Source organism: Scyliorhinus torazame, chromosome 28 (genome assembly GCF_047496885.1).
Source record: "Scyliorhinus torazame isolate Kashiwa2021f chromosome 28, sScyTor2.1, whole genome shotgun sequence".
Lineage (NCBI taxonomy): Eukaryota > Metazoa > Chordata > Chondrichthyes > Carcharhiniformes > Scyliorhinidae > Scyliorhinus > Scyliorhinus torazame.
This window is the reverse complement of record NC_092734.1, coordinates 27824271-27840898: the sequence shown is the minus strand read 5'-3', so window position 1 is coordinate 27840898 and position 16628 is coordinate 27824271. Positions and strand designations below refer to the sequence as shown.

Below are 16628 nucleotides of genomic sequence, written 5' to 3'. Positions count from 1 at the left end.
GTTGGGATCAGGGGCATCATTCTCCGACCCCCCGGCCGGGTGGGAGAATGGCCGTTGGCCGCCGTGAATCCCGCCCCCGCCCCCGCCGAAGTCTCCGGTACCAGAGATTGGGCGGGGGTGGGAATCGGGCCGCGCCGGATCGCGGGACCCCCCGCTCAGTTCTCCGGCCCGGATGGGCCGAAGTCCCGCCCAGAAATTGCCAGTCCCGCCGGCGTAAATCAAAGCTGGTATTTACCGGCGGGACCAGGCGGCGTGGGTGGGCTCCGGGGTCCTGGGGGGGGTGCGGGGCGATCTGGCCCCGGAGGGTGCCCCCACGGTGGCCTGGCCCGCGATCGGGGCCCACCGATCCGCGGGCGGGCCTGTGCCGTGGGGCACTCTTTCCCTTCCACCTCCGCCACGGCCTCCACCATGGCGGAGGCGGAAGAGACTCTCCCCACTGCGCATGCGCGGGAAACTGTCGGTGGCCGCTGACGCTCCCGCGCATGCGCCGCATTTCCGCGCCAGCTGGCGGGGCACCAAACGCCATTTCCGCCAGCTGGCGGGGCGGAAATCCCTCCGCCGCCGGCCTAGCCCCTCAATGTTGGGGCTCGGCCCCCAAAGTTGCGGAGCATTCCGCACCTTTGGGCCGGCGCGATGCCGTCTGATTGGCGCCGTCTTTGGCGCCAGTCGGCGGACATCGCGCCGTTGGGGGAGAATTTCGCCCCAGGTCCGGGATCCTAACAAATGTTGGGACCCGGTCTGGGATCCTAACAAATGTTGGGATCTGGTCCGGGATCCTAACAAATGTTGGGATCTGGTCCGGGATCCTAACAAATGTTGGGATCTGGTCCGGGATCCTAACAAATGTTGGGATCCGGTCCGAGATCCGAATAAATGTTGGGATCTGGTCCGGGATCCTAACAAATGATGGGATCCGGTCTGGGATCCTAACAAATGTTGGGATCCGGTCCAGGATCCTAACAAATGTTGGGATCCGGTCCGGGATCCTAACAAATGTTGGGATCCGGTCCGGGATCCTAACAAATGTTGGGATCCGGTCCGAGATCCTAACAAATTTTGGGATATGGGGCGAGATTCTCCGACCCCCTGCAGGGTCGTAGAATCTCCGGGGGTTGGCGTGAATCCCGCCCCCGCCGGTTGCCAAATTCTTCGGCACCGGATATTCAGCGGGGGCGGGAATCGCGGGTGGGGGCCCGCCAACCGGCGCGCCGCGATTCCCACCCCCGCCGAATATCCGGTGCCGAAGAATTCGGCAACCAGCAGGGGCGGGGTTCACGTCAGCTAAAATGCCTGTCCTGCCGGCGTAGATTAAACCACCTACCTTACCGGCGGGTCAAGGCGGCGCAGGCGGGCTCCGGGGTCCTTGGGGGGGCACAGGGCGATCTGGCCCCGAGGGGTGCCCCCATGGTGGCCTGGCCTGCGATCGGGGCCCACCGATCCGCGGGCGGGCCTGTGCCGTGGGGGCACTCTTTCCCTTCCGCCTTCGCCACGGTCTCCACCATGGCGGAGGCGGAAGAGACTCCCTCCACTGCGCATGCGTGGGAATGCCGTCAGCAGCCGCTAACGCTCCCGCGCCTGCGCCGCCCGGAGATGTCATTTCCGCGCCAGCTGGCGGGGCACCAAAGGCCTTTTCCGCCAGCTGGCGGGGCGGAAATTCGTCCGGCGCGGGCCTAGCCCCTTAAGGTTGGGGCTCGGCCCCCAAAGATGCGGAGCATTCCACACCTTTGGGGCGGCGCGATGCCCGACTGATTTGCGCGTTTTGGGCGCCTGTCGGCGGACATCGCGCCGATACCGGAGAATTTCGCCCCTGGTCCAGGATCCTTACAAATGTTGGGATCTGGTCCGAGATCCTGACAAATGTTGGGATCCAGTCCAATACCCTAACAGATATCGAGATCTGGGGCGCGATTCTCCGGCCCCCCACCGAGTCGGAGAATCGCCGGGGGCTGGCGTGAATCCCGCCCCTGCCGTGTCGCGAATTCTCCGCCACCGATGATTCGGCGGGGGCAAGAATCACGTCGCACCAGTTGGCGGGAATCCCTCGGCAATTCGCCAGTCCGCGATGGGCCGAAGTCCCACCGCTGTCAACCCACGCCAGCCGGCGTGGATTGAACCACCTTTGGGACGGCGGGACAATGCGGCGCGGGTGGGCTCCGGGGTCCTGGGGGGGCGCGGGGCGATCTGGCCCCGGGAGGTACCCCCACGGTGGCCGGGCCTGTGCCGTGGGGGCACTCTTTTCCTTCCGCCTTCACCATGGGCTCCACCATGGCAGAGGCGGATGAGACCCCCTCCACTGCGCATGCGCGGGGATGCCGTGAGCGGCCGCTGACGCTCCCGCACATGCACCGCCCGGCAAAGTCATTTCCACGCCAGCTGGCGGGGCACCAAAGGCCTTTCCAGCGCAGACTTCCGCATCTTTGGGGCGGTGCGATGCCGGACTGATTCGCGCCGTTTTTGGCGCCGGTCGGCGGACATCGCGCCGATATCGGAGAATCCCGCTCCTGGTCCGGGATCCTAACAAATGTTGGGACCTGCTGTTGTATTCTTTTTTTGAAATTAATTTAGAGACACATTTTTTTAAAATTTAGAATACCCACTTCTTTTTTTTCCATTTAAGGGGCAATTTAGCGTGGCCAATCCACCCAACCTGCACATCTTTGGGTTGTGGGGGCGAAACCCATGCAGACACGGGGAGAATGTGCAAACCCCGCACGGACAGTGACCCAGGGCCGGGATCGAACCTGGGACCTCGGCGCCGTGAGGCTTGTCCGGTATCCGAACACAAATGAACGTTTGTGCACTGGGGCAACATTAAAAAATCTTTTTAATTCTAAGTTGTGGGTGGGGAGGTCGCAATCAAAGCCCAGCCCCACCAGCGTTGGTCCAGAGGGACCCTCCCCTCAGCTTTCTTTCTTCTACTTTCAAGGCAATATGGCGGAGAAAGACGCCATTGGTGCCAGTTGCTTCGACGCTGCTTTTCCCGCCCACCGCCGCACTCTGCCACGCACAGAGGAAATTCCGCACACCATTTCCTCTTTCCCAAATTTCCCTCCGTAACTAACTGACAACGGGCAAGCTCTCAGGGGAAAGGGACACTTTTCAGTGAACCACATTTGGGATTTGACAAAACCCCTGCGGCAATAATGAGTCAGGATGCGGCTAGCAGCTTGTTGGCAGCGAACAACCTGTTAACTATGGAGCTTGTGCTTTGGTGTCACAGATGGTACAGAGGAAGACAACAAATGTATCATTAATGAGGGTTTTATTGGAGGGCGCTCACTTTGATGTGACGTTAGCCGCTCACTGGGCTCTTTAGATTGAAGAAAGTTGCGTTTGGAAGAATTACGTCGGAACTGCTGATGCCCAGAAGCTGTTCGGACGGGTAACCACCCCCCTATGCAGCTGGCAAGCTGCAGGGCGTTTTGGCTGGCTGTTACAAACTCAACTGAGCGGAAAGTGCTTAAGCAGTCAGCGCTGTCGCTGCACTTGACAGAATGTGTAATATGATATCGCAAAGATGGGATAGTGGCTTTTTTGTTTTGTTTTATGAGGCTTTGAATTCAGACTGAATGCTGTGCTGATTGGCGCTTCCCTGTCAGACACCCTCCTGGTTGGTCCCTGCGGATGTCAGCTTTCTTCCCAGATGTGGCCCGGAAAGTGGGCAGGCTGCGTGAGGCCTGCCCGGATCCGAAGCCAAGACTTCCTGGCGCTGGGCCCGGTTCTCACTCGATTGAGCTGCCTCCGTGAAAATCACGTGGCCTGCCCAAAGAAAGACTCTTCATCTGTCAAATTATTAAATCTATTTGTTCGGAGATGTGCAGGTTAGGTGGATTGGCCAATTGTGTTGGGTGGGTGTGGTAGTCGGTATTAGGGGTATTACGGTTGATGCTGCAAGACCATTGGTGTGGGAGGTACCTGAGACAGGAAGATCATTGGTGAAGCCTGCCTGCTGGTTCCGCCCAGTAAGGCGGAGTATAAGAGTTTGTGTCTCCTTAGCAGCTGCATTCTGTACCTGCACTGCTGGGGGAAACATCTAGTCCAATAAAGCCCTCAATTGTCATCCAATCTCGCTTCTGGAGTTATTGATCGAGCATCAGTGGGGTGATTGGGTTATGGGGACAGGGTGGAGATGTGGGCCTGGGTAGGGTGCTCTATCCAAGAGCCGGTGCAGACTTGATGGGCTGAATGGCCTCCTTCTGGACTGTAAATTCTATGATTATCACCAGTATCTGGCCGCCATTGGAGTGAAATGCATGGATCAGTTTTGGGCAGGTACTGCAGAGTCCTGCCAAACCCATCATTTGAAACTTTATCGCTGTTCCTTCATTGTCACTGGGTCAAACATCTGGGAACCCCTGCCTAACAGCATTATGGGTGTACCTACACCACGTGGGCTGCAGCGGTTCAAGAAGGCAGCTCACCACCGCCTTCTCAAGGGGCAATTAGGGTTGGGTAAAATAATGCTGGCCTGCAGATTCCTGACAGTGCAGGGGAGGCCATTCGGCCCACTGACTCTCCAAAAGAGCCCCCTACCCAGGCCCACTCCGCCGCTCTAACTCCACCTACCCTGCACAACTTTGGACTGCGGGAGGAAACCGCAGCACCCAGAGGAAACCCACGCGGACACGGGGAGAACGTGCAGACTCCACACAGACAGTGACCCAAGGCCAGGAATCCAACCCGGATCCCTGGCACCGTGAGGCAGCAGTGCTAACCACTGTGCCACCATGTCGCCGAGCCAGAAACGCGCACATCTCAAAAAACAATTTTTTTTTTTTAAACTGAAGGATGTCCATTGGGGCGAGGTTCCAGGGGTCTGACAGCAGGCAACGTCCAATAATCCTTAACGCAAAACCGTTTCTTTCAATCTTTCCACTTCTGCGGCTCGACTGCTCATCTTGCGATCATGGCCTTGGCTGAATGAATGAAAACAATGGCCGGGATTTCCCCATCCTGTCCTCCCGCCCTCCCTGGGGTTTTCCGGAGGCCGGATCTCCCGGACCCACCGAAAACAATGACGTTTTCCACGGCTCACCGGCTTGCGACCAGAAAACCAACCCTGTGATCCCAGCCAATTAATTCAGTGGTTACTGTGGACAAAAGCAGTAACTGTATCTGAACTGGGCTGGGAAAACTCGACATCCCTGACAGCATCCGCTGAGGCAGAAACAAAGATAATGGGCGGGATTTTCCTGTCTTCGTTGGCTGGATCTTCGGTGATGAGGACTCACCATCCTCACTGCGAGCTCTTCTGCGCGTCAATTTAGAGAGCATCCCGCCGAAAATCGCAATCATACAATTCCTACAGGGCTGAAGGAGGCCATTCAGCCTGTAGAGTCTGCACTGGCCCTCCGAAAGAGCACTCGGCCCAGGTCCACTCCCCCTCCTCCGTAACCCCGTAAGCTAACCTGCAAATCCCTGGAGACTAAGGGGCAATTTAACACAGCCAATCCGCCAAACTCGCACACCTTTGGACTGTGGGAGGAAACTGGAGCACCCGGAGGAAACCCACGCAGACACGGGGAGAAGGTGCAAACTCCACACAGTCAAGTCACCCGAAGCCGGAATTGAACCCGGATCCCTGGCCCCGTGAGGCAGCAGTGCTGACCACTGTGCCACCCTGCCGCACTGTATTCCCCTAGGGGAGGGTTCAGCACCTGGAGATATTCCTGACCCCTATCTCACACCCCTGCCCAAAGCCCGTAACACTTCAGCAAAACCACTGCTGTAAAAACAGTGTAAATAGCGAGGAAAATATTTCAGTCGCGGTAAGGTTTTACGAGGTGCACCCTTGTACAGCACTTAGAGATTATACTAATTGGATCAAACCTCTGGGTTTCGGTTTTAATTATATAACCCAATGCACATCACGCCAATTTGGTAAGGTAATTAGAATGCCACAAAACAGCCCAGATCTCAGCACAATTTAATTGCTGCATTTGGGCAGGATGCAGTCAGCCACGCCAGGATAAGGCCTAAGCAATAAATTTGCATTACTGACCTCCACGGTGCTCCCCAGCACCAGTTGAACGAGTTTTCTGAGGCATGCGCTCGTGGGGGGCAGGCCCGAGTTCTGCCGATGCGTTTCGCAGGTGTTTAAGATGGTCTCCAGGGACACTCTCCTGTGCGCAAGGTCCTCGCACATGCTCAGCAGGAGGTGGTTCAGTCGGCCACCGAGCTGGACTGGCTGTCGAGGGGCACAACAGAAAAGAAAAGACGGAGTGAGAAAGCACGAGGCCCAGTATGCAAACCTTACACCTGCAGTGAAGTAACCCTGCGGAGTCCTGTGATTACTCTCGGCACCTGATACCATGACCTTCAGGTACCAAAAGAGAGGTGATTAGAGGAATATGTTATGCCTGACAAGAAAAATGCTTGCAACTTTTTTGATGAGATATTGAGGTTCCCTGCAAAGCACCCATTTTAAGGAGTCAACTATGATGAGGGGGGGGGGGTGTTTGTTAAATTGGGCTTCATGGCAGCAGGTCTGTACCTATCACCCACCCCCTCCCACCTTCTTGGGCCAATTTAGACCCTTAAGTGACCAGGTAATGGCCAATTAAGGACCTCAATTGCTGCCAGCAATAGACAGCAGGGTGTGTTGCGCCGGCAGCCATTTTCACCGGCTGTTTGGCACATTGCACCCAACGGAGAGCACCCCAAGGTAGTGCCACCCATCCTCCGAGTGCCCAGCACCGCCCCCCCCCCCCCCCCCCCCCCCCACAACCCTCCGCCCTTCCCCCTAGCCCAGCCCGCTCGGCCTATCAGCCTGGCCCTGGTGAAAGCCTCACCTGCACCCCCGGCAACCTGGCTGCTCCAGGGTGAGGAGTGCCTGTAGGCCCAGAAATGGTGGCTACCACTCCCGGTGTGGACGAGAGAGCTGCACTCCTCTCAATTGGCCAGAAACTCTCCAAAGTGGGGCTGCCTCCCCAATGGGGCCTGAAGTCCAAGCCCTGAGCCCAGCAATGGCTGTGCCATCGGTGCAGGATGACCTGGCCAAAAGGAGGAGGACTCATCCCCCAACCTTTCAGCAGGGAGTGCCTGTGGACCCAGAAATGGTGGCTACCACTTCTGCTGAGGAAGTCCACTGTCTCCATGTCAAATTCCAACAACGACGGTCCATCTTACAGCAATGATAGAAGTCATTTGACACGCCATGCATGTGCCGCGTCTTTGAAAGAACTAGCCTCACTCACCCGCTCTTTTGCCATTGGCTAGCACATCTTCCTCTTCAGATACATATCCAATTCCCTTTTGAGAAATGGGAATCTTAGGCACATTAAATTTGGTTTCTGAGCAGCCATCAGAGACAGAAAATTTGTTGTTTCCTATTTACAACAACTAACACTGCTCTGTCTTTCAGCATGTTTGCCCCCGGCGTTGCTGAAACAGGTGGCTCAGGCTGCACTCCCACCTAAGCTGGAATGACACTGCCCGATTCTGAGCATCAACAGGTTGGAATAGAAAAGATGCACGGAATCCCCACAGTGCAGGAGGAGGCCATTCGGCCCGTCGGGCCTGCACCGATCCTCTGAAAGAGTACCCTACCTAGGCCCCCCCCGCCCCGCCATAGCCCCGTAACCCCACCTAACATTTGGACACTAATAAACCCACGCAGACACGGGGAGAACGTGCAAACTCCACACAGACAGTCACCCTAGGCCAGGATTGAACCCGAATCCCTGGCGCTGTGAGGCAGCAGTGCTGACCCCTGTGCTACCGTGCCGCCATGGCTGAGGGTTCTCTCCCCCCAAAAAATCCGAAACAACAACGATCCGATGGGCGGAAAATGGGCGAATGAATAAACCCACCACCCCACACATGGTTGAGAAGCATAGCTCAAAATCGCACCAAGAGCAAATATCCAAATTCTGTGGGCAAGTTGGATGCTTGGGGGTGCTCCCTAATATGCATTCTGCTTTCAGAGTAACTAAATAATTTCAACCATGATCACTAAAACAAACAAGTGTCTTGTGTCCATCTGTAACATGGACATTCTGAAGCATCAAACCCAACCTGCAATTGTTTTGAAAGGGAATGAGAGAGAAGAGGAGGGAGAGACATGGGGTAAGGTGACTTGGCCATGCGAATAGTTGGGCACAGGCATCGAAGGACAGTAATCGATATTAAAAAAATGGCTCTGGTTGTTTTCATTTTCCAAACAACATTGGACATCATCTCTTGGGCAAGATAGGCGGATTAGTCCAGAGTTGACTTTGGGTCCCGACCCTCTTTTTCTGAGTCGCCCAGGAGGTTAGATGACAGCTGACGGGTAGTGGGTGTATAATCACAATGCTTCTGACATCAGGAGATATGGGTTCGGCTTTGATGGGCCACATAGCATTTACCTAACCGTCGTTTGCAAGTGTTCACAGGCAAACGTGCAGATTACAAGCAAGGGGCCCATTTAAGACAGAGATGAGGAGGAATTTCTTCTCTCAGAGGGGAGTGAATCTGTGGAATTCTTTACCACAGAGAGCTGTAGAGGCTGGGCTGTTAAGTATGTTCAAGGCTGAGAGAGACAGAGTTTTAATGAGGGAATCAACGGTTATGGGAATAAGGCAGGAAAATGGTTTTGTGGTTGATCACATCAGATCAGTCATGATCTCATGGAATGGCAGAGCAGAGAGGATGGGCCGAATGGTCCAGGTCATATGGCCTCATGGTCTAAATTAGGATCAGGGCTAGGCCACTGGGCCCCTCGAACCTGCTCTGCCTTTCACGATCATGGCTGATCTGATTGTAACCTCAACCCCACATTCCCGCCCAACCCCCAATAACCTTTCACCCGCCGTTGTTAATCAAGAATCCATCTAGCTCCACCTTAAAAAATATTCCAGGGTCTGGATTCTCAGATTCTGGGGCTATGTCCCCACGCCGCCGTGGGAACGGTGGCGTTTTGCGCCAGAACAAATGACGCGAACCAGCCGCCGATTCCCTGTTTTGCTGGGGGCCAGCAGGGCGGCAGCGTAGAGCACCCAGCTCTGGCTGCCGATACACCCCAGAGAATCGCTGGGTCCAGGGTCATGCGTGCGCGGGGCAGAGGCCTGCAGCAGCCGCACATTGCTACATGGCGGTGTCACGCCGTGGGAATTGCAGACACAGAGGATGCAATTTGCGACCTTGTCAGGGCTGCTTCACTGCGGGGGTGGGGACCCGGCAACCTTTTATTTTTCAGCAGTGACCCTGGGTTCTAGGCTCTCCCACAAGCCAAGACATCCTCTCCACACCCACCCTGTCAAGGCCCCTCAGGATCTAAAACGTTTCAATCAAGTCACCTCTCAATCTTCTAAACTCCAACGGACACAACCTTTCCCCATAAGACAACCTGATATTCCGAGGACAAAAGCAAGAGGAGGCACAAATACGAGGTTACTAATCCTGGAAAAATGTAGAAACTTCCTTCGATAAATACGCGGATTATTTTTTTTCTGTGGCGCGTTTTGAATCATAACATGTCTCAGAAGGAAGTAACTGAGGAAGATTGCTGAATGAGAATAATGATCACCCAACTCAGTGAATGTCATGGGGTAGGGGGGGTGTGGGGGGGGGGCTAGTACTGTAACTTTTGTTTCCTCGAAGCAGATGGCCTGAAGAGGTAGGATTGTCCAAAGGGGTGCCAGCTTGACTGCGCCAGCCTTGGCTCATTTCGGAGCATTCGCATCAGAAAGCTGGGGGTTCAAGTCCACCCATTGCCACCTGGTATGCCATCCGTGAATACACGACGAGTGGTGAACGTAACTGAGGCTTTAATACACTAAACAGAAAGCCTCCTGGCCTCTGATCCCAAACTGGATCAGAGGCGGAGACCAGCCACCTTTATACCGAGCCTGAGGGGAGGAGCCACAGGCGGAGCCAGCAGGGACAAGCCCAGGCATGTAACAATACAATACAATACAGTGGTTCACCACACCGCCAAAGAACTGAGCGCCAAATCCTGGCTTGACACTCCAGTGCTGCACTGAGGGAGGGCCGCACTGTTGGAGGGGCTGTCTTCTGGATGAGGTGTCAAACCGAGATTACGGTCTGCCCTCTCCGGTGGATGAAAGAGGTCCCGCAGCAATATTGGCGGCACGGTAGCACAGTGGGTAGCACTGTTGCTTCACAGCTCCAGGGTCCCAGGTTCGATTCCCGGCTTGGGTCACAGTCTGTGCGGAGTCTGCACGTTTCTCCCCGTGTCTGCGTGGGTTTCCTCCGGGTGCTCCGGTTTCCTCCCACAAGTCCCGAAAGACGGGCTTGTTAGGTGAACTGAACGTTGTGAATTCTCCCTCAGTGCGCCCGAACAGGCGCCGGAGTGTGGCAACTAGGGGATTTTCACAGTAACCTCATTGCGGTGTTAATGTAAGCCTACGTGTGACAATAAAGATTATTATTATTATTCTGAGGATATCAGTGACATGAAAAGATGCTCAAAAACATTCCCAACATTTAGGTTGGGAATGAGAGTGGGGGAGAGCGGGGATGCAGGGATGTAACTTTACATGACTTATTTCTACAGCTGACAAGTATTTATTCCACTCCTGGGTCCAGTTTTGTATTCAGTTGTTCATCGGGGAAAAAAAACGCCAACTTGATTTAGCTTTCAATTTAAACAGTACATTCACGGAAACTGCGCACAGCTTATCCTGTGAGCAGTGGAGTAAACAGAGTGGTGCACTGAGGGCTGATTTCTATTCCATTTGTTCAACCAGGCAAAAAGGCACTTTTGTCGTTATGACGCTTCGTGCATTCAAAACACACTCTAAATCAAGTTCCCAAAATGAAATACTTGGGCCTGAGCTAGGTTTCCGCATTGTGCTCTTTGCTGTCCATAGCCAGTCGTTGCAGCAACTCATCGAAGCAGGTCTTTGCCCCCACTACAGCCCTTACAAGGTCGCAAATTGCGTGACTGCAATCGTGGCCAACTATCAACCTCCACCCCCCCCCCCCCCCCCCCCCCCCCCGCCCCTTGTCCCTCTCAACCCACCTCCAGCCTTATCTGTGGCTGACTCTGCCGGCCCCTCCAACACCTCTCCTCTGTTGTCCAGCCTGGGTGGGGCATTCCATTCCTCTCTATCCAGTCACGCCCACAGAATCACCTGTGATGGCCTTATTTCCGCCCACTCCTGTGTCCTTACCTCTGGAGTCTCCCAGGAATCTATCCCGGCTCACTTCTCACCTACATACTGTCCACTGACGTCATTAGAAAACACAGCATCTGTTTCCACATGTACGCCGACAATGCCTCGTTCTACTCCACGATCACCTCTTTTGCTCACTTACTCCTCCAGGTACCATGCTCTAAGAGGGCACTGGCAACCATGGACTTCCATTTGTTAGTACTCCCATATGAGAATCCCAACAATTTGCAATTTGGATGACTGAGGGAAGATGCAACACAGTAATAACAATGAACAATTAAAACAGACCTTAAATAAAAAGGAAAACAGACTTTAATTACCTATCTACACCTCCCACTATATATTCAAATTAAACAACCCAATACAGTTCAAATGCCACTTATAAATAAAGTTAATAATCAGGGTTACTTGTTTCTCTGATCTTTGGAGAGAGACCCTTTCATGAACAACCTGAAAATCTTTCAGTCGTGTCAGACTACAGTCGGACCTGGCTCCTCCCATTAATTACAACATCTGTATCCCAAGCATAAGGTATTCTCCAGTCTCCTCCCACTAAGATGCCCATGCCCTGCTTAGCTAGGACTAAATACAATCATATAGAATCATAGAATCACTACAGTGGATTGGGCCTTTCAGCCCAATGAGGGCTGGTTTAGCACAGGGCTAAAGAGCTGGCTTTTACAGTAGACCTTGGCAGGCCAGCAGCACGGTTCAATTCCCGTACCTGCCTCCCCGAATAGGCACCGGAATGTGGCGACTAGGGGCTTTTCACAGTAACTTCATTTGAAGCCTACTTGTGACAATAAGCGATTTTCATTTCATTTTCATTTCATGAGTGTGCACTGGCCTTTGCTCCAATACACCCTACCTAGGCCCCAACCCCGCTCTTATCCCCATAATTCCGCCTAACCTTTTGGACAGTATTAGCATGGCCAACTCACCTAACCTGCACATCTTTGAGAGGAAACAGGAGTACCCTGAAGAAAATCCACACAGACATGGAGAGAAAGTGCAAACTCCACACAGATAGTCACCCGAGGACGGAATTGAACCTGGGTCCCTGATGCTGTAAGGCAGCAGTGCTAACCACTGTGCCACCGTACCGCCCTAAATCCCTCATAAATTGGCTACATCCCAGGGTACCTCCAAAATCAAAACAATGTTCCATTAGCCATCTCTCTGTAAACAAATAAATTGTTAAAATCAATGATTACCTCATTTTTCTGACTCCTTAATCACACTTTAGCAGACATATTGCCTGTATGTATTTGAACCCAGGGTTTTTAATAACATTACTACAACAGAATATAAAATATAATACATAACAATTCCCTACATTTATCACATACTGGGTTGGTCCATGAAAGTGCTGCAGTCGTTTACCATTGCCTTCTGCAGTATGGCTGACCAGGTAACTCCCTCACTCTTTACCGCCTGTCCTGATGGAAGAATTTACAGGATGATAATTAACCTATTTGGCCACATGGCAGACATGCCTTCCGTGGCCACCATGTCCTTAAAGTCACAGAATTACTCCGGCCCTGCGTGTTGGCACCATCTCCCTCAAATGAGCAGTGTGACTTACTGCCATAGTTCTGTAGTGGGACTTGAACCCAGAGATGGAGTGACACTGCCCACTTCGCCACTTTCCTTGACCACTTCACTGTTTCTAAATTGGCGGTCTGTTTGTCTGACATCCATTCCTTGTGTTCTTGACTGGATGAGCAGCTATCTCCTCAAATTAAATATCAGCTGATGAAAGAATTAGACCATAAGACATAGGAGCGGAAGTAAGGCCATTCGGCCCATCGAGTCCACTCCACCATTCAATCATGGCTGATTTCAACTCCATTTACCCGCTCTCTCTCCATAGCCCTTAATTCCTCGAGAAGTCAAGAATTTATCAACTTCTGTCTGAAAGACACTCAACGTCCCGGCCTCCACCGCCCTCTGTGGCAATGAATTCCACAGACCCACCACTCTCTGGCTGAAGAAATGTCTCCTCATCTCTGTTCTAAAGTGACTCCCCTTTATTCTAAGGCTGTGCCCCCGGGTCCTAGTCTCCCCTGCTAATGGAAACAACTTCCCTACATCCACCCTATCTAAGCCATTCATTATCTTGTAAGTTTCTATTAGATCTCCCCTCAACCTCCTAAACGCCAATGAATATAATCCCAGGATCCTCTTTTTAAAAAAATATATATTTATTAAAGTTTTTTAACACAATTTTTCTCCCTAACAAACAATAACCCCCCCCCCCCCCCACCTCGTAACAAAAAAAAAAGAGAAATCTCGCAGACCAAGATATATACATGGCAAAATGATATATTTACACAGCTTTGTACACTGGCCCTCACCCGTACGTGCCAGTTTCCCCAATCCTTCATGTTATCTCTTGCTCATCCACCCTCCCAGGCAGTCCCCCCTTTTCCCCCCTCCCAGGACGTCCCCTCCACCCCCCCCCCCCCCCACCGCTCCCCCAAGGTTGCTGCTGCTGCTGACCGACCTTCCTCTAACGCTCCGCGAGATAGTCTAGGAACGGTTGCCACCGCCTGTAGAACCCCCGCGCAGACCCTCTCAAGGCGAACTTAATCCTCTCCAACTTTATGAACCCAGCCATATCATTTATCCAGGCCTCCAGGCTGGGGGGCTTCGCCTCCTTCCACATTAGCAAGATCCTTCGCCGGGCTACTAGGGATGCAAAGGCCAGAATGCCGGCCTCTTTCGCCTCCTGCACTCCCGGTTCGTTCACTACTCCAAATATTGCTAGCCCCCAGCTTGGCTTGACCCGGACTTTCACCACCTGAGATATTGTTCCCACCACTCCTCTCCAGAACCCCTCCAGTGCCCGGCATGACCAAAACATATGTAATCCCAGGATCCTCAGACGTTCCTCAGTCCACTCCGTAAACTCCATTCCCGAGCCATCTACTCGATTCCGCTCAGTGGCAACTGTTTGCAGACAAAACGGAGTCTATGCATCCTCCGTGTCACATTTAATATCGAAAGGAGCTTCTGGCCACATATCCACACCATCACTAAGGCTACTTACTTACTACCACCTCTGTAGTGTCACCCAGTTTCGTTCCAGCCCCAACTCATCTGCTAATGAAACCCTCCACCGTGTCTTGCTTACCTCAACCTTCCCTTCAGCGCCTCCCTCATTCTACGCTGCATGAACTGAAACTCACCCGACTCTCTGTTGCCCATATCAGACACAAGGGGCGTCATTCTCTCACCCCCCAGCGTGTCGGATAATGGCCGTTGGCCGCCGTGAATCCCGCCCCCGCCGGTTGCCGAAGTCTCCGGCACCGGATATTCGGCGGGGGCGGGGCCGGTTGGCGGGCCACCTCCCGCGATTCTCCGGCCCGGATGGGCCGAAGTTCCGCCGATAAATTGCCTGTCCCGCTGGCGTGGATTAAACCACCTTTTGGACGGCGGGACAAGGCGGCGTGGGCGGGCTCCGGGGTCCTGGGGGGGGGTGATCGGGGCCCACCGATCCGTGGGCGGGCCTGTGCCGTGGGGGCACTCTTTCCCTTCCGCCTCCGCCACGGTCTCCACCATGGCGGAGGCGGAAGAGACTCCCTCCACTGCGCATGCGTGGGAAACAGTCAGCGGCCGCTGACGCTCCCGCGCATGCGCCGCCCCGAGATGTCATTTCCGCGCCAGCTGGCGGGGCAACAAAGGCCGTTTCCGCCACCTGGCAGGACGGAAATTCCTCCGGCGTCGGCCTAGCCCCTCAATGTTGGGGCTTGGCCCCCAAAGATGCGGAGCATTCCGCACCTTTGGGGCGGCGCGATGCCTGTCTGATTGGCGCCGTTTTGGGCGCCAGTCGGCGGACATCGCACCGTTTCGGGAGAATTTCGCCCAAGGTCTGTTCACCCAGCATACAAAATTGGGACAGGGCTTGACAGGGTGGACACAGGAGGGATGTTTCCCCAGGCTAGGGGTGGGGGCAACTCTAGAACCAGGGAACACAGTCTCAGAAGAAGAAGGAGGCCATTTGGGACTGAGATGAGGAGGTATTTCCTCACCCAGAGGTTGGTGAATCGTTAGAATTCTCTACCCCAGGGGGCTGAGGAAGCCCGGGCATTGAGTGGGTTCAATATTGAGATCGATAGCTTTCTCGATATTAAAGATATCAAGGGATTTGCAGACAGTGTGGGATTGAGTTGAAGATCAGCTATGGTCTTGTCAAATAGCGGAGCAGGCTCGAGGGGCCGAATGGCCTACTCCTGCTCCCATTTCCTATGTTTCTCTGACATACATTGGCTCCCATTTCGACAAGACCTTGATTTTAAAACCCCAATTTTGTTTTCAAATCCTACCATGGCCTCGCCCCCATTCTCGATCTCTACAACCAGCTCCAGCTCTACAACCCTCCAAAACCTCTACGCTCCTGCAATCCACACCTCTAATGCATCCCCAGATTTCTTTGCTCCATTACAGGTGGCTGTGGCTTCAGCTGTTAAGGCTCTACAGCTCTGGAATTTCCCCTCTAATGCTCCGTATCCTCCATTAAAACACCCCTTAAAGCCTACCTCTTGCACTAAAACCTCGATTTGTGGCTGGGAATCACAGTTTGTTTGATAATTGTTACTTTCCAGTGCCTTGGAATATTTTACAATGCCAAGGGCACGATATAAATGGATGTTCGCGTTGTTGCTTTGAGTGATTGCACCAGTCCAGATGTAGGTCAATCTGGACCAACCTGGAGAGATAAGTAAACAGGAGCTGGTATACCGACCATCGGACCTGTGCCAAAACTTTCAGGGCTTTTAATCTGATGGCAGCGACTGTGGTGAAGGTTCTAACAACAATCGAGGGTCAAGTTAATGATTAATTAGTGGGAACTGGAATGTGAAACAAGGCATTAAACATTCATCTGCCGACTGAGGAACTGTGGCGGCATTGCCACGGTGAACAACGTCCCAAATCACGGACACTATGGGCGGGATTCTCCGACCCCCCCTGCCGGGTCGGAGAATCGCCCGGCTGCCAAATTCTCCGACAACCGGGGTTTTGGAGGGTGCGGGGTTCGCGCCGGTCGGCAGCCGCTAACAGCGCCCCCCCCCCCCGCCCCCCCCGGCGATTCTCCGGCCTGCGATGGGCCGAGTGGCCGCCCCTTTCCGGCGGGTCCCGCCGCCGTATGTTACAACAGGTATTTTCCGGCGGGACCTGGCTCCGCGGGCATCCTCAGGAGGGCGCGGGGGGGGATCTGGCCCCTACGGTGGCCTGGCCCGCGAACGGGGCCCACCGATCTGCGGGCAGGCCTGTGCCGTGGGAGCACTCTATTCCTCCGCGCTGTCCGGTGTAACGGTCCGCGATGGCCGGCACGGAGATGAACCTCCCCTGCGCATGCGCTGGGATGATGCCAGAAAACGCCATTGTGCCAACTCGCGCCGGCTGGCGGAGGCCCTATCGGTGCCGCTTGGCACCAAGCCCCTTCCGCGCAAACCACTCCGGTGCCGGCCTAGCCCTGAAGGTGCGGAGGATTCTGCACCTTCG

At 54.1% G+C, this 16628-nt stretch overlaps 1 protein-coding gene across 4 annotated transcripts in view; it reads right to left on the bottom strand.

The window, feature by feature from the left end:
- ptpn20 (protein tyrosine phosphatase non-receptor type 20) overlaps positions 1-16628 on the bottom strand; it is a 402784-nt gene that overhangs the window by 298646 nt on the left and 87510 nt on the right. For all 4 annotated transcript variants that reach the window (XM_072491743.1, XM_072491746.1, XM_072491744.1 and 1 more), the window contains one exon: positions 6002-6187. In XM_072491743.1, the coding sequence (XP_072347844.1) occupies positions 6002-6187 (186 nt within the window). The remainder of the gene's footprint in view (positions 1-6001; positions 6188-16628) is intronic.